This window comes from Talpa occidentalis, unplaced genomic scaffold (genome assembly GCF_014898055.3).
Source record: "Talpa occidentalis isolate TD23 unplaced genomic scaffold, MPIMG_talOcc4v2.1 talOcc4.16, whole genome shotgun sequence".
Lineage (NCBI taxonomy): Eukaryota > Metazoa > Chordata > Mammalia > Eulipotyphla > Talpidae > Talpa > Talpa occidentalis.
Genome location: NW_023601653.1, coordinates 82,197,513 through 82,217,868, shown reverse-complemented (window position 1 = coordinate 82,217,868; position 20,356 = coordinate 82,197,513). Strand labels below are relative to the sequence as shown.

Below are 20,356 nucleotides of genomic sequence, written 5' to 3'. Positions count from 1 at the left end.
TACGGGAGGAGCTCAGGACTGAGGCTGCTGCTGAGAGCCCCGGCTTTTGTTATTATTAGTGGAATCAGAGAAAATAGCAGGAGGACCTTGTCCTTTTCCTCCCCTCGGGATCCTCATGGCTCCTTAGAGTTACATGTTGGTATTGGGGAGGGCTTCTACCGCCTTGCTAGTCCCCACACCCTGCACGCTCATATATCCCCCCACGCTTTCCTGGCTCAGGACATTAAGCTCAGATTATGAGCTACCTTCCAGAAAAGCTATAGATTTGATTATTTTTGCATTGCCCCCCCCCCTCAGGTAGCAAGGAGTGTTTGAATGAGGTCAATTGCAATTTTGTTGGTAGAGGATATTGGAGCAGGTGGGGTCTTAGGGTGGAGAAATAAAATACCCAGAGCTACTGTCATAAGGGGGGAGTTGTTAGATGCGTGATATTCCACAATCATGCGGTTCTCCCGTGGCCTTTCTGCAGCCGTGCTGAATACCCTGTTCCCCTCTGCGGGGGTGGGGATGCGGGAGTGAGCCTGCTGCGCTGAGTATTTGTGCTCTCTGATCAGATGAGCCCTCGAGGGTGTGGGCACTGGCGACTGGAGGATAGCATCTGACAGGTGCCGTGTCCCCGGAGCTGCCCTCCACATCTCCCACCACTGCTTTCCTTTCCTTTTGACCGAAGCTACCTGAGAAAAGCAATCACTCTCACTTCCCAGCATGACTGTGCCCAGGGCAGAGGCTTCAACGTTTCCTGTCACAGGAGGCGCTGTGATGGCAGCAGCAGCTGCAGTCCCAGAGCACTGAGCCATGAAAACAGCAGCTTTGCAGCAGGTCTTCCCACTCAACACCCCCAGTCCTGTTACACCACTGCCACACATGAGCTCAGCCTCACCCCTGACAGAAGGCCTAGCAGGGCAAAAGCAAACCCTCACTCTGAACAGTCCCCTGTAGGGAAATGAAATCCCTGCCCATTCCTCTCTGCCCATCACACTGCTTCTTCCTGCCTTACATGTAGCCATTACCAGGAAAGCCTGCATGTGCCTGTGGCTTTGGCCTGTGCCCCAGCCTGGGCCTGTACGGTGCCCTGACATTTGAGCAGTCTGTCTTGGGCATTCAGTGATGCCTCTCTCTGACAGAATGGAGTGGTTTATGCCAAACATGCCAGAATACCCTCAGCAGGTGAACACCAGGGAAGCACTGGCATCTGGGACTCATGGCCTGACCAGATGTCCACTGGCTTGAGGGGAGGGTCAGAGACCAATCAGCAGCTTTCTCAGATTCCTGGCAAGATGCAATTTAAGTGACCCTGAGGCGAGTGGGTGGATTTGCTTGTTGACTTGCCCACTCAGGGCTAGCTGGAAGGTCAGATTTTAGTTTGAATTAACAACCAACTTCTTTCTTCTGTCCGCTTAGGAGTGTCACCTTCCGGGCCAGGTGTGGTGGTCATGCAGCTGAATGTCCCTAATGGACCCCAGCCCCCCCAGAATCCATCCATGGTCCAGTGGAGTCACTGTAAATATTACAGCATGGACCAGCGGGGGCAGAAACCCGGAGACTTGTATAACCCTGACAGTAGCCCCCAGGTAAGTCTTTGCAGCCAAGCTTTATCTTGGCAAGGATGGGACCAGATTCTTCTCGGGGATTAATCTCTACTCCCTGTAATCTTTGCCATCGACTAAGCAACCTCTTTACATGTCTTTTCCTAGCACTTTGTGGAGAGAAACACAAGAAATGGATCTAAACCTAAGGTCTCAAGAAACCTAAGGTCTGGGGCCTCCCTGGTGGCATAAGGGTTAAGTCTCAGCGCTATCACACTACCACTGCTGCAGCCTGATTTTGATCCCCACCAGGGAACTGACCCACATGGTGCAGCAGACCTCTCCTGTCTCCCCACTGCTCCCCTCAGCAGTGGATTTCAGTAGATCTGCCTGTTCTGCTCCCCACTCTGTCTCTGGTGAATCCTTCTCACCCCCCGCACCTCTGGCCTGTACCCCAGCTCTTGCATGCATAAATAAATAAATCTTTAAAAAAAAAAAAAAAACCTAAGGTTAGAAGGAGAAAGATGAATTCTGAATGATTTCACTCATGTGGAATATAGAGAAACATGAAAAAGGAACAGACAGAACTATACCAGATAAATAGAAATCTGACTATAGCATAGAGGCTGCCGGCGCGGGAGAGTGGGAGCTGGGAAATCCAAAGGACTATTATGGTGGAGAATAACGGCTGCTCTGGTGGTGGGGGTGATGTGGTAATATAGATCTGAAGAAATGTGAACTTATTCTTTTAAATCATATGCAGTATTGCAAACCAATGTTGCTATGATAAAAAAAAATTAAGGACTAGAAAAGAAAGGAAGCGAGAAACCTGAGGTATCTAAGATGGCAGATGGGACACATACTTGAAAATACTAAGAGAATATTTAAGATATGTCAAAAAGTACATCTTAAAATAATGCAAATTAATTAGGGACTCAAGGGGTAGTGAGAAGAAATAGTCTGACTTTGGCAGGGTTCAGCCAGAGACGTGTGCTGCGGAACGTGACTTTTAGGCCAAGCCACAGGAACGTCCAGAGGGCAACGCTTGGTGACTGTGTAACGTGTCCTCTCTCCGCGCAGGTCAGCACGCAGCTGAGCAGCAGCCCCGTCACTTCCCCCACCCAGTCTCCAGCACCCTCTCCGGTCACCAGCCTCAGCAGCGTCTGCACAGGACTCAGTGCCCTCCCCGTCCTCACACAGTTCCCCCGACCTGGGGGTCCAGCACAGGGTAAGGGGTAGGTTAGGGCGGGCTTCTGTCAAGGTGATTAATTAACCTTGCATTAAAGAATGTGTAACCTCCTTTACGTACTGTTCACTGCCAGGTAAGGCAGGACTATGAGCTGGGGAAAGGAGTTCACCAAACTTTCTAATGAACCAAAAATTTTAACCCATCAGTACTAAGTCTGAGGACTAGAAATACAGAAATATTACCGTTTTAGATCACTGGATGTGAACAGAAGACTTGAGTTCAGATTCTGGTTCTACCACTGGCTATGTGATGTGAGCATGTTACTTAAACCTGGAATCAGACCTCAGTTTCTCATCTATAAAATGGAATTAATCACACCTCAGATGGTAATAATCAATCTCATCTACTTTCTGTCTTGGTTGTCAGAAGCATTGTGAAAATAAGGTGACAGGGCCTCCCTGGTGGCACAGCGGTTAGTCTCAGTGCTATCAAGCTGTCGTCAGCCACTGCGGCCTGAGTTCGATCCCTGGCCAGGGAGCTCCCCACATGGTGCAGCAGACCTCTCCTGTGTCCCCGCTGCTCCCCTCAGCAGTGTGTTTCAGTGGATCTGCCTGTTCTGCTCCCCACTCTGTCTCTGGTGAATCCCCTCACCCCTGCACATACACCCACTGAGCCTACACCCCCATTCTTGTACATACAAATAAATAAAATCTTTTAAAAAAAAATAAAAGTTTTAAGTGCTTTGACATATAATATTTATTAACATTAATCCGTAGGTAACGGGCCTCCCCGGTGGCGCAGCGGTTGAGCGCTGGGTTGCGAAGCTGCCCGCGGCCTCTGCGGCGCCGGTTCGATCCCCAGCTGCTCCCCGGCCACCGGAGGAGGGTCCCACATGGCGCGCAGACCTCTCCTGCCGCCCGCTGCTCCCCTCAGCAGTGTCCTTCGGTCCTTCTGCCTGCTCTGCTCCCCACTCTGGCTCTGGTGAATTCTCTCACCCTCCCGCGCTTCTGACTGTACCCAGTGCATGTGTAAACAGAACAAACAAACAAAACAAATAAATAAATAAATAAACATGCCTCTATTAATACGTAGGTAACACTTCTGGTGCTTAATACATACCAAGCTCTGCTGTAACCGCTTCATGTATCTTAAATCCGTTTAACTTCCCCAGCAACGCAAAGTGGGTGGGGGGGGGGCTGTACCCAGCATCCATTTTGAGTAACAGAGCCAGGATTTTTACCAGGCTTTCCGGCTCCGAGTCTGTCCTTTTAGCCTCTGCACCGTGTTGCCTCTCCCGTGAGCCAGAAACCCAGGCCTTGGGTTTGGAGAGGAGATGGGCTACCTGAGACAAAGAAGACATTCCGGGGAATCTGTGGGTTTCCTCCAGGGCTTTTTGTCTATAGGCACAGAACCCTCTTCAGGGGTAAAGGAGCCTAATCGCCTCATTCGTCTTTGAGGCGCAGCCGAGAGCCGGTGAGCTGAGGAAGGGAGACGGCTAGTAAACTCGCCACATGGTCACTCTCACCACAGGAAAAATAGGGGTGGTGTGTTTTGTTGTATCCATTTCTAGCGCCCTCCGGAGCCTCGTAAAATTCATGCCATGAAGCTCAAGCTCCTGGAAAACTCTCTGCTCTTCCTCCCTAGGTGATGGGCGGTACCCCCTCTTGGGCCAGCCATTACAGTACAATCTGTCCATCTGCCCGCCCCTGCTTCACGGTCAGTCATCTTACTCGGTGCATCAGGTAGGAATCTCCCCTTAGCCACAGGGCCGTCAGACCCCTGCCCTTCTCCCCCGGACCCTGGCTCTGAGCCATCCGTCTTCACCAGCTGGGTGGACAAGGGAGACAACACACAGAGGGTGAACAGAGTACCCCCGCCCTGTACGCCTTCCTCCCTCCTGAGCCCGGTGCCAAGAAGGAGGGGCTTTGTCTCTCAGTGGTCACTCTGTGGTCACTCTGCCTGCCTGGTGTGGTGGTGTCCTCGGGCTTGGGTACTGCCCCTCAAGTCTCTCAGCCAGACATAGGGATGCGTGGCAGTTGTGCTGTTTGCCCAGGATGAATGTTGCCTTTGAAATGTTGAAGGGACAGAGCGGATTAAAGCATGGAAACCGGAGCAAAAGACAAGCACTCAAGTCTGCCTCCACTGACCTGGGGACAGCAGATATTGGTGAGTGACCCGATGCCAAACCCCTGAGAAAAGGTCTCACCCTCCCCGCTGCATTGGCAGCACAGGATGGGGGAAGCCAGTCTCAGGTGGGGAGCGGAGATGAGACCCGCTCATACTCAAGAACAGGAGAAGTTGACAAGTGAAGGATCTTGGTCCTTCTCACCAGGTCATCCCAGGCCCGGGCAAGAGCCTGGTGAAAACTGGGACTAGCTGAGGGGGGTGCTGAGTCTGTTATCAGCGGGACCCTAATCTTGGATATCTACCTTGGCAGTCCAAGCACCGGTTTGAGAGAAGCTTGACAGAGACTAGAGGGCAGTGATTCCTCCTGCAGGCCTCCGGGGTCAGCATTATGGTCTCTCGGGATTTCTCCTATTGGGAGCATTTTGTTAAAAAAGGAAAGAAAGGGAAACTGACTTTCCTAGATAAGAAGGAGGAATTTTTTTGGGCCAGCCTCTGGGACGGGAACTCTGGGACCTAATTCAGATTGGACTGTTGACTTTGTGAAGGAATGTCAGCAAGAGTCCCGCTCCCTTCACAGCCACAAACCCAGTGAAAGAACTGAGGTAAATGTCACCAGGTCTTAAATCTGGGGATTCTGGTTCTCTGTCTCTCCTTGCCTAAGAGAGGAGAAAGCTTCCTTTTTCCTCCATGTTGCCCTGATCCTAGTTGGGATGGGGATCATGTAGGGAGGGCTAAGGGGGAGAGGCTGGACTTCTGAGAATCTCGTGACAGACCTAGTCAGCTGGCTACGTCTCTGCCAGGCCACTATCCAGTTCTCCCTCCTCTGCATCTCTCACAACCGTGTCCTCTCTCCCCTTCCAGTCCTGGGGCGGGTGCTGGAGGTGACAGATCTCCCCGAGGGCATCACCCGTACAGAGGCGGACAAACTCTTCACTCAGCTCGCCATGTCCGGCGCCAAGATCCAGTGGCTCAAGGATGCTCAGGGGCTGCCTGGAGGGGGCGGGGGGGACAGCGGCGGGACTGCCGAGAACGGCCGCCACGCGGACCTCGCTGCCTTGTACACCATCGTGGCTGTATTCCCCAGCCCCTTGGCTGCCCAGAACGCCTCCCTTCGCCTCAACAACTCCGTGAGTCGCTTCAAACTTCGAGTGGCCAAAAAGAACTATGACCTGCGGATCCTGGAGCGAGCCAGCTCCCAATAGACGAGCAGGGGAAGGGCCGGCGGCGGCGCTGGGGCTGGGCGGGGCGGGGGCTGAGGGAGCCTGACGGGGCACAGCCAGAGGCCCAGTGAGGGTGGCCGAGCAGAGCGAAGACGGCAGCGTGAAGACAGGAACAGACACTGACACTGGACCGGACTCCTCACCCCCCTGTCAGGGGCGCCCCCTCCCCTTGCTCGGGCCCCCCTGCTTCCCCTCTCCTCCCGGCCTCACCTTGGTTTTCATTTCTTCTCCTGCCCTGAAACTCATTTCTTTTGTATCTCTTCGGTCAGGTGGAATCGGGAGGGCCCGTCCTCCCCAGTCTCCCACCCCCTTGCCATCGCAAGCTCCCCTTTTTTTTGGTCTTTATGAATATATTTATATGGACAGAATTAAGAAAAACAAAATTGATTTCCCCTTTCTCTCACTTCCCCCATCCTGTCCCCCCAAGCCCCTCAGAGTTAAAACATGGGCCTCTCCCCACACCCCGGAACACTCGTATATTGTTTGTTTGAGATTCGTGCCGCAGTAACAGACACAGTATTTAATTGCACATAAAGATGTTTGCTGGGTATATTCACTGTAAATTTTATTTAATCTGATTTTTTTGTTTGTTTGGGGATTTATTTGGGGGGAGGTTGATTTTGTTTTTAAATATAAAAAAAAAACAAACCTGTCACTGGACGTCAGTCCCTGTTTCTCTCTTGCCACGCTGGTGTGGGTCGGGGTGGAGCTTCTGGGTGCGTATAGCCCCGCGGCACCAGAGGGAATGACGTGGCTTGGGACGGCTCTCCCCGACGCTGTGCACATCTTCCGAACATTTTTCCCTCCGGCCTCCCCCAAATCTTGATACACACTTGGGTCTCTAATGGGACCTTGGCTCTGGGCTCTCCTGACTCTGCCACCTCCGGTGGTTCATTGAGCACATCACCTCCCAACTCTGCATCTCGGTGAGATAAAAGACTAGCATTGCCTGGGTGACCTCTGGGGTTCCTTCAACTGTTAAGTTCCCAGATGCTGAGGGCCTTCACGGCTGGGCTGGCGGGGGGGGGGGCAGTGAGGTCCAGACCTGGCTTGAGATGAGCTAGTCTCATACCTCTCTGAGCTTCTGAAAACTCGTCAGGGATGAAGGGATTGCTTGGACCTTTTGTGTAATGCCAAAGCCAACAGATTGGGTTCTACCTGGCAGGGACAGAAGTGGATATTTTTTAAAATAAAAACTACAATCAGTTGAATTTGCAGTGCCAACGTAGGGGGCACAAATGCCCAGGAGTACACAGCATTTCCTGGCCTGTGCAGCTGAAGAAAGGTAAAGAAAAGAAGTCACCTGCCTACAAAGTGGATCTTTCCTTCTCTCTCAGACTTCGTGGCGTTCGCTCTGTTCTGCAGCCTGTCCGATCAGGGCTGTTCTGTCTCACCCACCCTTAAAAAGAGAATAAGGACAGTAGGTAGAAATGACCAAGAGCATTGCCCTAGAAATTTCTGGGGTCTGAGTAGCTTATCTTTTTTTTTTTTTAAGATTGATTGATTCATTCATTCATTCATTCATTTATTTATGTATACAAGCACTGGGTACAGTCAGAAGCGCGGGAGGGTGAGAGAATTCACCAGAGCCAGAGCGGGGGGCAGAGCAGGCAGAAGGACCGAAGGACACTGCTGAGGGGAGCAGCAGGCAGCAGGAGAGGTCTGCGCGCCATGAGGGACCCTCCTCCGGTGGCCAGGGAGCAGCCAGGGATCGAACCAGCGCTGAAGAGGCTGCGGGCAGCTTCGCAACCCAGCGCTCAACCGCTGCGCCACCGGGGAGGCCCTGGGTAGCTTATCTTTAACCAGGCTCCTCTGAAGCTTGTCTGAACCCTACCTCCAATGTCATCCTTTATTTCTTACAGATGCAAGGACTAAAGCAACACTACACACCTCTTCCAAATTGCTCTCCTCAGGGATGAGGGTGTCTCAGCCGAGTCTCAGCCCAGAGTAGGAGAAAGCTGCGTCCCGTGAGATGAGAGCGCCAGGCGTCTCGCTGGCCCATCGCTTCCCGTGCTGGGGCGCCAGAGGAGGAAGATGCACTTAGAGACTAAAGTGACTTAGGAAGTGTGAGGCTCAGAGGGTCTCCATCCAGGAGCCGGCAGTCCTCACAGGGAAGGGCCACGTCTTACAGACGGAACAACTCATATGGCGGCTTTTACCTTCTGTCCACTGTTAACAGGGCCGTCTCCACCTCATCATTAGACCCTGACTCCCCCAAAGCCCCTCAGCTGGAGGTCCCAGCCTGGCTCTAACAATCCCCTTCACTCACGGACCAGATTGTAGAGAAACAGGGAGGAGTCGGCAGGCAACCGGAGAGGCCAAGCCACACTCCGTGTTCTTCGCTCTAGCCTGGCTGACAGGAGAGTTCAAAGGATTCACATTTTCCTTTCTTCGCTGGCTCCAGCCCTTCCCTTCTCAAGATTTGAGGCTAGATCAGTGCTCAGAGGCTGGAAACACATGCCCGTCAGAAAACAGTGTGGGGGAGTCGGGGTCGAGGTGGATCTTGGGAAAGGGGATGGGGAATGTTGTTAATGAGTCAGCTTTACCTTCATTCATTTACCGTCACCCAAGTGAGCACGAAACGTGAACAGACACTGTCCTTCCCCGAAGTTAGCCAGCACTGATCTGCTCGTCGGTGGGAAGCCAGGGAGAGCAGCTGTGGGGGATGGGAGCAGTCAGGGGCCAGCCCTGCCCAGACCTCCCGTGTCCAATTTCTCCGTGTCAGCTGTGTCTCAGCTGTCCACTTCCCTCCAGCCCTGTCATTTCACCCTGACACCAAGGCAAGAGGCTCAGAGGTCTGCAAATACCATCTGGGTAGCTGGTGTGAGTAAAGGGCATTGCTGGGGCGGAGGTGGGGACAGGTTTAGCCCCCAAGGAAGCGGACCAGTCCTCCCAACACCACCAGCAGGACCCGGGGGCACCCTCTTCCCTCCACAGACTGTGGGCTGACTTAGGGAATCCCAAACGTAAGTTGCCTCTTCATCCTTCCGTTTCCAGGGCTCTTCACCCCTGCTCCCCTAGTCCACCGTCTACTCAGCTTCTTTATATCTTTCCTTGTCTGGGAGTAGCTTGGCCTTTAGGAGTGAAATAATTATTCCAGAATGAAAGCTAGGGTTAGAGGGTGGAGTGGAGGTGGGGTCAGGGACGGGAGCAGGAAAGGAAAGGCTCATATTACTCTGAAAACTTAAAATAGCTGAGGTCTGAGACAGGCTTGGAACAAGGCACTGGGCCCTAGGGGCTCAAGAAAGGTAGGGGGCACAAATGCCCAGACCTAGCCCCTGGGCACGCGGGCACTTGCCACCTCTTCAAGAAAGGAGGTCTGGGAGGTGTATGTCCTAGCTCTTGCTCACAGCTCCCCAGGAGAAACAGAGTTCCTGTGGAAAACCCCTAAGGCCTGCAGCCTTGGGCACCGCGTTAGCACTGTGAACTCTGGGGTCGCTCCTCAGGGCGGAGGCGGGTTATTGGTTTGAGAAACTGGCTAAGTAGTTCACTGGCCTGTTGAGGTTTTCTCTGGACCTCCAGGAATCTGCTCTGTCGAAGGATCTCTGCTTAATCCTATTTCTCCCAAAGTCTCTCCTTCACGGATCACCCCTATTATACTTCAAGGGACAAGAAGGGGGTGGGGGTGGGAAGTCAGGGGTTAGATTTCACAGTGGGGTCCAACCTCTTGCAGGATGACAGAAAAGGAGGTGCTGGAGTCTCCTAAGCCCTCCTTCCCAGCAGAGACCCAGCAAAGCGGGGTGAGTCTGGACCTCTGACCACTGGGTGTGGGAGCTGGGAAGCCATTGCGGCCTTGAAGCAAAGTGCTTGGCTTAATCTCATGTGTGTGTGTTGAACATGTTGTTAGAATGCTAGCCAATACCTGCCGTCCCCAGTACCCCCTAATCCTGGGGGGTGTCCCTTGTTCCAGGCTAGAAAAACAGCCAGTTAGCTCCAGCTCACCTACTCCAGAGAGGAGGGCAGGTGTTTAACATCTACTCCCTCCCCCTCAGCTTCAGCGGCTGAAGCGGTTGTTCAGGAAGGAATCCACAGAGACCAAGGAGATGGAGCTTCCCCCCGAGCCCCAGGCCAACGGGGAGGCAGTGGGTGCTGGGGGGGGCCCGATCTACTACATCTATGAGGAGGAGGAGGAGGAAGAGGAGGAGGAGGAGGAGCCGCCCCCAGAGCCTCCCAAGCTCGTCAATGATAAACCCCACAAATTCAAAGACCATTACTTCAAGAAACCCAAGTTCTGTGATGTCTGTGCCCGGATGATTGTGCGTGAGTTGTGGCGGGAGGTGGCGAGACGGCGGGGGCGGGGGCCAGGCAGGCCAGGTGAGGGCTGACTTTAAGGAAATGCTGTTAAGAGACCGAGGTGTCAAGTCTCAGCAGAAAGGAGCCTGAAAGCTAGAGTAGAAGCGGAGGCCCCGAGGGAGGGAAGTCAGGGCCTCACCCGAGGGTTCTCCCCTCTCCCAAGTCAACAACAAATTCGGGCTCCGGTGCAAGAACTGCAAAACGAACATCCACGAGCACTGTCAGTCCTACGTGGAGATGCAGAGGTGCTTCGGCAAGATCGTGAGTAGGCTCTGGGGGCAAGAGCGCAGGCGGGAGGGACGTGCGGCCCGTCCCTCCTCAGGCCATCCCTCCTGGGTCCCTGCTTGGTCTTCTCCGCCTGCTGCTCTAAGAAAGGGCAAGCACTCGGGTAGCTGGAGTGCCGGGGCCTCCCTGCTGTCTCTAATGCTGCTTCCCATCCCACTCGACAGCCCCCTGGTTTCCATCGGGCCTACAGCTCCCCGCTCTACAGCAACCAGCAGTTCGCTTGCGTCAAGGATCCCTGTAAGTGCCCCGGGGGGACTGAGGGGTGGGCGAGCCCAGGGGTGGTGTCAGCACCACGTCTAGTTTTGGAAACCAAACACTGACCCAGAAAGATTCTATTTCCCGTGGTTCTCTCTTAACCTGTTCATATTTTAGCCGTCTTGGATGCAGAGACAATAATTTACTGGTTTTTAGCCAAGGGAAGGAGATTTAGCAGGGGCTCTGTCCAGCCAGCCAGAGACGGCCAAAACAGACACCTTCATCTGCCTGACTTCAAAGTCTGTACTCTTCATGGGCAAAACCATGTCTGATCACAAACAAGGGTCCTAGACTGCCCTCCTCAACAGAATATGCCAGATGAGGGGCTGTGGGCAGCCTGGGCAGATTCATCATCTGGCGGGGCTTGACACTTTGCACCGTTTGGAGGAGAGGCTGAACACTGAGGAGCATGCATAGACAGAGGAGAACCCAGTTGGTTGCACTCAGCCTGCATATGCCACTCGGCAGAGCAAAAGCCAGCCGGAAGGGACCACTCTTCTTAGGATTCCGAGCATTCCCCAACTCCCAAGCAGCTTACCAGCAAAGCTGTCTTTCCATCATCATGTAATGCTCTGCCTAAGGGTGCGCGCCAATTTGCTTCTCCATCGTTACGCATCCACTGATGTTCTAGAGCTCTGCATAGGCTGATGACTTAGGTATGCCCAGCTGGCCCCTTCCCCAGCCCTACACACACCCAGACCCACAGTCTTCAATCCCAGCTCTCCCCTAGGGGGTGTCCTGCTCCAAGCCTTGCTCTGCCTCCCCAGTAATGTCTTTCTTCTCCCATCCCTACCAGCTGCTGCCAATCACAATGACCCTGTGTTTGAAACCCTGCGCACTGGGGTGATCATGGCAAACAAGGAACGGAAGAAGGGACAGGCAGATAAGAAAAATGTGAGCACCAGACCTTCTACTGAGGTCCTCTCCAGAGACCCAATGGAGCAGAACCTGTCTGCCCTCTGGAAAGTTGACAGAAGCTAGGAATCATCTTCCCCTAAAATCGCACACAATGCATCAGACATTTTTGCACACAATTTCAGAAGGTCTCTTAAGAACTCTTGCCATACAGAGTGTTTTCTCCAGGAAATTGTTAGATAAAGCACCACAACCAACTCAAGGCTAGACCCCAGGCAGCAGAGGCTAAAGACGCACTTCTGGATTTGGCAAAGAGAACTTGTCATGCCAAGTAATCAGAGAATTCTAGATGCATGCAAGGATCCATAAAGGTCATGGTCTGACCTGTTATCTTTTTCTTTTTAAGATTTATTTATTTATGCATACAAGAACTGGGGTACAGGCCAGAGGTGTAGGGGGTGAGAGGATTCACCAGAGACAGAGCAGGGAACAGAACAGGCAGACTGACAAAATACACTGCTGAGGGGAGCAGCGGGCGAGACAGGAGAGGTCTGCTGAGCCCTGTGGGGAGCTCCCTGGCCGCGATTGAACTCGTGCTGGTGGCTGCGGATAGCTTCATAGTGCTGATGCTTAACGCCTTGTGCCACCAGGGAGGCCCTGACCCATTTATCTTATGGATGAGAAACTGAGGCACAAAGCTAGTGACCAGGAGTTACTTCATAATGGGGCTACTCGGTTGGTAATGCCATAGACTTACATTCAGTTCAGAAAGAAATTTGTGAGCATTTGTTATCTTTCTGGGCAGCCAGGATGGGCTCATGTGATGATGGTTACAGTCAGATGGATTCCTAGAATTGGCTGAATGAGAGTAGCCAAAATATCCTAGTTCTTCAAGAAGTATCCGGCTAGAGGGAGGTTTCTGTGGCCAACCGCCATGATTTGATCCAGAGTCCTCACCTATGGACTTTTTCCTCCCGGGTGCAAGTGAAGGTATAAATGGTATACCCATTAAGTTTGTGGGGCACCTAGGAGGGAAAACGTATACACTAACGAATATATTTTAAAATCTTACAGACTAGGAGAAAGGGTAAAAACAAAAATAATTTGAAATTCTATAGAGAAAAATGCCTGTATCTGTTCTTGGATCAAAAAAAAAAAAAATCAACTGCACAAAAACAATCAAAGATCTAGCCTCAGAGCAGTGGACGCGGATGTTGGGTGCAAATTAGGGATTTCTATGGGGTGAACGGTGCCTCATCCGGCACCAGCACTGTGATTTGGCCGCTTCCAGAAATGTCTGGGGTTCTCTTGTCTTCTAAAGAGTCTACAGACTCTGCTGCCCGTTTTTCTTTTATTCCTGGAATCAGAGCCTGTGGTGATTTGAACGGGCTGAGAGTGATTAGAGAAGGTAGGACGGCCATGCCAGCCGGCCTCAGGGGCCGCGCGTCTTCTGTATTGCTCCAGGGCGCAAATCAGGATCAGTAACAAAATGACAGGGAGACTGGTCAGTCTTCACGTAGGCATCGCTGCCACCCGCCATGGCCGTACTTTGCAGGACACTGGGCGCCCGGTCATTAGTGACACGGAGGCATAGTGTGGGTGACTGGTCTCTAGTTCCTGGCCTAACATTGGGCTCCCAAGACAACACCCTAACTCTGGTGCCCCCTCCAGCCTCTAGCAGCCGTGATGGAAGAGGAGCCAGAGTCTGCCAGACCCGAGGAGGGCAGACCTCAGGGTGGTGAGTGGAGCCCACTTCTGTCCACGGAGACGGAATAGAGTCAGGGCCTCAGCCCTAGCTCAGGAGAGGGGGGCAGAGGGTTCGCGGCTTTGGGGATGAGATGGAAAGAGGCGCTTCCACAGAATGAGAACCACCCTCCGGAGCCAGGGGCAATCTGTTGGCATGTCCCACCCCAGGAAACCCTGACGGGGAGAAGAGGACTGAAAAGAAGACTCCCGACGACAAAGTGAGAATCCTTTCCCCTGTGGGGACCCTCGTCCCCTGCGCCCCCACATCTGCCCCACTCACCGGGCTCTGGAGCTCACGCTGGGCCCGTGGACTCCCACCTCAGCCGCCTTCTACACACGCACACACCAGCACCTTCCCTGGGGGGCCTGGAGGCCAGTGGGGATGCTGTCCGGGATGCCCTGCGGGGACGCCTGCGCCTGGGTGGGGGGCGGGAGCCCTGAAACTGCCGCCTCTCCCCGCAGCACAAGCAGCCCGGCTTCCAGCAGTCGCATTACTTCGTGGCTCTCTACCGGTTCAAGGCCCGGGAGAAGGACGACCTGGATTTCCCGTGAGGCCTTGGATGGGGTGGGGTGTGCTGGGGGCGGGGGGGGGGCCGCTCGGATGTTGGGGCTGGGCTTGAGCGCAGGTGTGTGACGGGTCGGTCCCCCCCAGGCCGGGAGAGAAGATCACGGTGATCGACGACTCCAATGAGGAATGGTGGCGGGTGAGAGAGGGGGGCGGGGCCGGGGGCGGGGGGCGGGGGGGCGTTGGGGGGGGCGCGGGCCGAGACCGACGCTCCCACCCGCCCCCCCAGGGGAAGATCGGGGAGAAGGTCGGATTTTTCCCTCCGAACTTCATCATCCGGGTGCGCTGCGGAGAGCGCGTGCACCGCGTGACCCGCTCCTTCGTGGGCAACCGGGAGATCGGGCAGATCACGCTCAAGAAGGACCAGGTAGCCGCCGGGCTCGTGGGGGCGCGTGGCCCCGGCCGCGGCCCCGCGCCTGACCCCGCCCTCCCGCCGCAGATCGTGGTGCAGAAGGGCGAGGAGGCCGGGGGCTACGTCAAGGTGTCCACGGGGCGCAAGGTGGGGCTGTTCCCCGCCGACTTCCTGGAGGAGATCTAGGCGGCTCGGCGACGGCGGGCGGCGCGGGCCTTCGGGGAGGGCCCGGCTCCGCCCGGGCCTCGGTGCCGGCACCGGAGCCGCCGCGGCCAGCCCTGGGCCTCGGTGCCGGCACCGGAGCCGGGAAGGTCCCCACTGGCAGGCGCGGGGGGCAGTGAAGCTGTGAAATGCCGGGAATGTGTTAAAGTTTGGACAAAATGACACGTCTGTCTGGCTTCTGGACGCCGAAGGGAGCGGGAGGCGCGGGGGACCCCGCGGGCCTCAGGGCACGTCGTGGGGTAACCCGAGAGCCGCGCGCGCCGGGCGGGTGGGGTGAGGAGACGGGCGCGCCCGCCAGCAGGGGCCCCGCTGTCGGCGAAGGAAGGGGAGCCGGGCCGGGGCCGCCGTCGCTCGTCCCCGGGGCAGCGCCCGGGCAGCGCCCGCGCCCCCGCCCGCCGCGCCGCGGCCGGGGTGCCCTCGCGGGGCCGGCCGCCAGGGGGCGGTGCGCGCCCTCGGTTGGCGAGCGCGGCGGGGAGGGGGACCGGAGCCGCCAGCCCGAGACCCCGGGCCCGGGAGGGGCGGGGTGCGTGCCGTCTCCATGGCAACGCCGCCTCGAGTCCTCCGGGAACCCGGCCAGCGAGGCCGGGGGGCCTCCCCCCCCGCGCGCCCCGGCCCCAGCCCGCGGCGACAGGTACGCGGCGAGGGCGCGGGGCCGACAGCAGCCGCCCGCGCGGAGACGCCCCCTGCGGCGCGCCGGATGCAAATGTTGTTATTTGCATATGCAAATATGCTAATGCGCCGGCCCCGGTCAGGGTAGCAGGTGGCGGGGAGCGGGAAGGTGTGGGGAGGAGCTGAAGGAGACGGGGAGTTTGGGGGCCCGGCAGCCCCCGCCAGGGGCGGCCGCGGTGGTCGCCGGAGCGGGCAGGCGGAGGGGCTCGGCCTGCGGATGGGGGAGGGTCGGCGCGGCCAGGCAGGAGAGCCGCCTCTGCCCGCTGTCTGCCAGGCCCGCGGCTGGCACCGCCTAGCAAGGTTGGCAGCGGGAGCCGGGCACCATCTGCCGCTGCGGGGGAGGGCAGGGGCTCAGCTGGGCTGGGGAGGAGCAGGCCCCGGCCGGCGGCCCTTCCTCCCCGCGCCGAGGGGCGGTGGGGGTCGGCGGGCGCCCGTTCGCGTCGCCCTTGACAGCCCCGGCGCCTGGGGGTGCGGCGGGCGGGGAGAGGACGGGCGCCCCTCTTCAGCCACGCTGGGGCTGAAACGGGAGCAGCTCGCAGCCCCCCCTTCACAGCCACGCGCACCAGGCTCCTGCCCACCCTTCCCGGGCCGGCCGTGGGGGCGGGACGGACGGCGGGTCTGTGTCGTCGGGAGGGCTGAGGGACTCCGAGCACCAGAGCCCCCCGAGATCCTGCCAAGGGCCCCCCACAATGCTGAAGCAAAACCAATTTACTGGCTCATTGGGCGGCGATGCAGGCGTGGGGGTGCTGAGAAGCAGAGAGAGCGGCTGTTCTCCCCCTGCACTCGGGGGGCACCCCCTTCCCCGCCTGCCGGAGCCGGCAGCTGTCCCTAATTAGAGCGGCGGTTTAATTGGATTTATCAGCAGTTAATAGGAAATTAAGCAAAGGGCCCGGGAGAGGGGGCAGCGTCGAGGCCGGCTGCGCGCTGAGGCCGGGGCCGGGCTGCAGGTGGGGGCGGGCGGGCTCGGTCCCGGCGCCCCAGGCCACACCTTCTCCCCACCCCTCCCCGAGGCCGGCGCGGGGCCCGCAGCGAGGAGAGAGCAGGTCTCGGGGGAGGAAGCTGGGCGGGACCGAGAGCGGCCAAGCCCCTGATGCCCCTCAGCTCCCCGAGGCCGCAGCCCGGGTGATGGATGATGCTGCTGGCGCTGCAAAGGTCAGAAGTCTGGGCCAGGAGCGGACGGAATTGAAAACAAGAGCAGAGCGGGGGTGGGTTACAGGGCCCGGGACAAGACCCACCCTCCGCCCCTCCCCACGGCCACTGCACTCGTTCTAGAAAGTGCTCCTGACGTGGAAAGCGGGCCGCGGGCCGGGGCTGCAGGATGACCCTCTCCCCTCCGGCTCTCAGCTGCGCGGGGATCCCGGGGCGCCCGCCTCGGCGCCAGGGCCCTGTGTGGCTCCTACTGCTCGCCCCAGCCGCGAACCTCTGGGTTGGCTGTGGCCAGAGTGCCCCAAGGTCAACACCACCCACCTTTGGTGCCAAAGAAGGACGCTGGCCTGCTGTCCACCCAGGAGATGGAGCCGGGGTGCGCAGCCCCAGGCGCCGCGTCGCCAGGCCCCATTTTGTGGCTAGGCCGACAACACCTGCTTGGGGACAGCAGCCTCCTCACTGCGCCGGGCACACAGGCAGCAGCCCCTGCACATGTGTGGGTGCAAACCTCTGACTGTGTGGGGGTCTGTGTCCCTAGTCTGTGACCCTCGGGGATGTGTGTGTGTGTGCACATGTGTGCACGTGTGTGCATATGGGTGTGTGCACGTGCGTGGTGCCCGCGCCCTTGTGCCTGCGCCCCAGGTGTGTGGGGTGTCTCAGTGGCCCAGGTGTGCCATGTGTGCTGCTGTGTGCGCCCGCCCTGGTGGGGCGCCCCGGGGTGCATCTGTCCTGAGTGTGCTGTTGTCCCGTGCTCCCTCCACCTCTGTTATTGTTGCCTCCGCCTGCGGGGTGTCTGAGTGTGCACAGGTGCGTAGTGTAGGCAGGTGTGCGCGCCTCGCCTGGCGTGCCCCGCGCGGGGGCAGGGCCGCCGTCTCTGCCTGCGGGCCGCGGGCCACGCGAGCGTCGGGAGGCGCCTGCGGCGCGAGTGTGCGGCTCCGGCGCCTGTGGCTGCAGGTGTGCGCTCCGTGACAGCGCGTGGGCGTGTGCCTGGGTGTGAGCCGCGCGCTGCCGTGTATCCGAATGACAGTGACGCACGCGCGCGGGTGTGAGTGAGCGCGGGGAGCCCCCCCTCGCTCGCATCTCCATTGCTCCCGGCTGGGCCGGCCCCGCGCGCAGCCTCCATCCATTATTGAAGAAACAGCCGCGTCCGCTCCAATCACATCCACACGCCCCCACGCCCCGCGCGCCCCGCGGCCCCTCTGGGTGCCGGGGCGGGGGAGCCGCGGCGCAGCTGGGGCTCCGGGCGGGGGCGGGCGCGTGACCCCGAGCCCGAGCCGGCGGGGCCGGGACGCCGGGGTCCCGGGCGGGCAGCGCTTGGCAGAAGCAGATGGCGCGGGCGTCTTTGTCTGGCTCGCGGCCGCGCGACCCCGGCCCGGCGGCCCCGGCTGATGCAATCGCGGCTCCTCGGCGCTGGGACGGCGCCCCTGACGGCGGCAGCGGGGCAGAGCCCCGGGGCGCAGAGCAGACGGGGGGCGCCGCCTCCCCGCGCCCCCCTCCAGTGCCCGCGGGAGGACGCGGGCGGGCGGGCGGCGGTGACCCGGAGGGGCCCCGGGCAGTGCCCCAGGCGTCGCCAGGCCGCCCCGCTGGACGGCTGCGGCCTCCAGGCCTGCGCGCCGGGCGCGGGCGGGGGAGCCGGGGACACTGAGGCGTTTGCAGGGCACTGAGGGGGAGACGCGAGGGGAGAGGCGAGCGCGGCGGGCGGGGACGCGGGCACAGCCGGGCAGAGCCCAGGGGGCCAGAGGGCGCGGCCACCCGGCGGGGCAGACCCGGGCCGAGACAAAGGCGCGCCGCGACGGGCGGGGGCGCGGGGGGGGGCGCGGGGCGCAGGGGCGCGCAGAGCCCGGCCTGCAGGGGGCGCTGAGCCCGGGCGTCGGCGGCGCAGACCCTTCGGGGAGAGAGACCAGCCCGGCCCTGGGGTGCCGCCCGCGCTGGCGGCGGGGGAGTCCCCGCCCCTGGCCCCACGCACGCCGGCAGCGCGGGGCCCCGGCCTGGAGGGGGGGCGGCGGGGGCGGGACCCGCCTTCCGGGCGCTCACACGCGGGCGCGCCGCGGCTCCCCGCCCGCACGGCCCGACAGGGGGCGCCCGAGGGTCACCCCAGAGCGCGGGAGCGCAGCTCGGCCTCCAGGGGGCGCCCCGCCACGGCCCCGGCGGCGCGGAGCGCGGCTCCCGGACTCTCCCGCCCGGCGCGCGGGGGTCCCGGGGCGCCTCGGGGGTCCGCGCCCCGCCCCGCCCCTTCGGAGGAAGCGCGAGGAGTGGGAGGAGATGGGGTCCACAGAGCACCCCCGAGGGGGGCCGCGGGAGGAGGCCGAGCAGGGGAAGGGTCGAGGAGCCCCAGAAAGGCCGCAGCAGGGGCAGCGAAGTGCTGAGGCGCGCGGGGAGCGGGGTGGGGGGCGGGGGGGCAGGACGGGCGGGGCGGCGGAGGAAAGTGGGGGGAGGATCCTGGGGTGCCGGCCCGGGTCCCCCCGCGCTCACCGAGAGGGCGGGGAGGTGGGCGCGGGGTGCAGCGCGGGCCCAGCGCCCCTCGAGCCGCGACCCCGAGACCCGGCGGGGGCGCGGGGGACACGGCCCCCCGCGGCGCCCCGGGAAGGCGGGGCTCGGCGCGGGCCCCCCGACACCCCGCAGCCCCTCCCCCAGCCGCGCGCGCCGCGAGTCTCCCCCTTTGTTCTCGCCGCGTCTCTGACACTCCGGCTCGTTATCCCCGCGGAGGCGCCGCGGCTCATTACGGGCGCCTGTCAGCGCGGGCCCGGGGGGAGCGGGGCGCGGGAGCGAAGGGGGAGACCCCAGCGGGGCGCGGGGGCTTCCTCCCGCTCCTCCGGGCCCGCTCGCCTCGGGGAGAGGCGGGGGAGCGCTGGGGAGAGTGGGGTGTCGGGGAGGCTGGCTCCCCGCCCTCTGGGACCCCGGGCGGGGGCAGCGAGGCCTCCGTCCCGCTCCGCGGCGCTTCCTCCCGCGCCTCCCGCTCTCCGTCCCCCTCCGTCCTCGCCGCCCGCGGCCCAGTGGCCTTCAGGGACCCCACTTGCCCCCCACCCCGGCTGGGGCAGGGGGCCAAGCACGTCTCACAATCCCCTAAACTCTGAGAAGTGATTTATTCTTTTTTTAAGGGTTATTTGTTCATGCACGCAAGAGCTGGGGTGCAGGCCAGAGGTGGGGGTGAGAGGACTCCCCAGAGACCGGGCGGGGAGCGGAACAGGTGGATCCCCTGAAACCCACCGCTGAGGGGAGCGGCGGGAGGCAGGCGAGGGCAGCTCCCCGGCTGGGGATTGAACTGGCGCCGCAGCGCCGCGCGGGGCTGCTCCACGGTGCCGAGGCTCTGCGGCTCCCCCCTCGCGCCCCCAGGGAGGCCCCAGAGCGGCTGGGTCTATCCTGGGTCAGGCCTGAGACGCGCCGCTCGCGGAGCCTCGGCTCTGCCCCAGGCAGCCAGGCCCGGAGAAGCCCCCCTGGCCGGCCGGGGCGCGGGCGCACTCGGGGCCAGGGACACGGGCCGCGGCCTCCGGGCCTCGCCGCCCTGCGAGTGTCAGGGAAGCGCCCGGGCTGCCCCTGGCCGGGCCCGCTCCCCGCTGAGGACGCGCCCGCCGGCCCCGCGGGTGTCTGCGGGTGTCTGCCCGGCCCCCGCGGGGCCTCGCAGGCTTTCCCGGGGCCGCAGCCGCCTGCGCGCCTCTGCCTGGGCCCCGGCGCCAGCCCACGAGGGGTGTCTCCCGGGGCCGGCCCGGCCGTCTGGGGAGCGCGTGGAGGAGCAGAAACTTCTCTGCCCCCCAACAGGTCCTGACCCCAGCGCGGAGCCGCGGGAGGAGGCGGGGTGGGCGGGGTGGGGTGACGGATGAAGTGGGCTGGGCCCGCCCGGGCTGACCCCTCCCCAGCCGGGGCGGGACCCCAGGAGGAGCCGGCAGTAGCTGCTGGAAGGGACGGGGC

General features: G+C 60.3%; 2 protein-coding genes across 15 annotated transcripts in view; both read left to right on the top strand.

The window, feature by feature from the left end:
- R3HDM2 (R3H domain containing 2) overlaps window positions 1-7,011 on the top strand; it is a 124,366-nt gene extending 117,355 nt beyond the window's left edge. For 12 of the 13 annotated variants that reach the window (XM_054696728.1, XM_037515046.2, XM_054696726.1 and 9 more), the window contains 5 exons: window positions 1,402-1,571; window positions 2,607-2,754; window positions 4,360-4,457; window positions 4,797-4,881; window positions 5,704-7,011. In XM_054696728.1, coding sequence (XP_054552703.1) covers window positions 1,402-1,571; window positions 2,607-2,754; window positions 4,360-4,457; window positions 4,797-4,881; window positions 5,704-6,044 — 842 coding nt within the window. In that variant the 3' untranslated portion in view covers window positions 6,045-7,011. The remainder of the gene's footprint in view (window positions 1-1,401; window positions 1,572-2,606; window positions 2,755-4,359; window positions 4,458-4,796; window positions 4,882-5,703) is intronic. The other variant, XM_037515050.2, reaches the window with a different exon arrangement.
- Window positions 7,012-8,177: 1,166 nt separating this feature from the next.
- STAC3 (SH3 and cysteine rich domain 3) lies at window positions 8,178-14,602 on the top strand. Of its 2 annotated transcripts, XM_037515044.2 has the most exons (12): window positions 8,178-9,028; window positions 9,736-9,802; window positions 10,055-10,322; window positions 10,519-10,616; window positions 10,805-10,877; window positions 11,692-11,789; window positions 13,422-13,488; window positions 13,665-13,714; window positions 13,959-14,044; window positions 14,149-14,200; window positions 14,291-14,428; window positions 14,501-14,602. In XM_037515044.2, the coding sequence occupies exons 2-12, from the start codon at window positions 9,737-9,739 to the stop codon at window positions 14,597-14,599; spliced, it is 1,095 nt and encodes a 364-aa protein (XP_037370941.1). In that variant the 5' UTR covers window positions 8,178-9,028; window position 9,736; the 3' UTR covers window positions 14,600-14,602. The 2 variants fall into 2 exon arrangements, with proteins under 2 accessions (XP_037370941.1, XP_054552706.1); XM_054696731.1 differs by lacking the exons at window positions 8,178-9,028; window positions 10,055-10,322 and having other exon boundaries at window positions 9,774-9,802; window positions 14,501-14,599.
- Window positions 14,603-20,356: the final 5,754 nt, after the last annotated feature.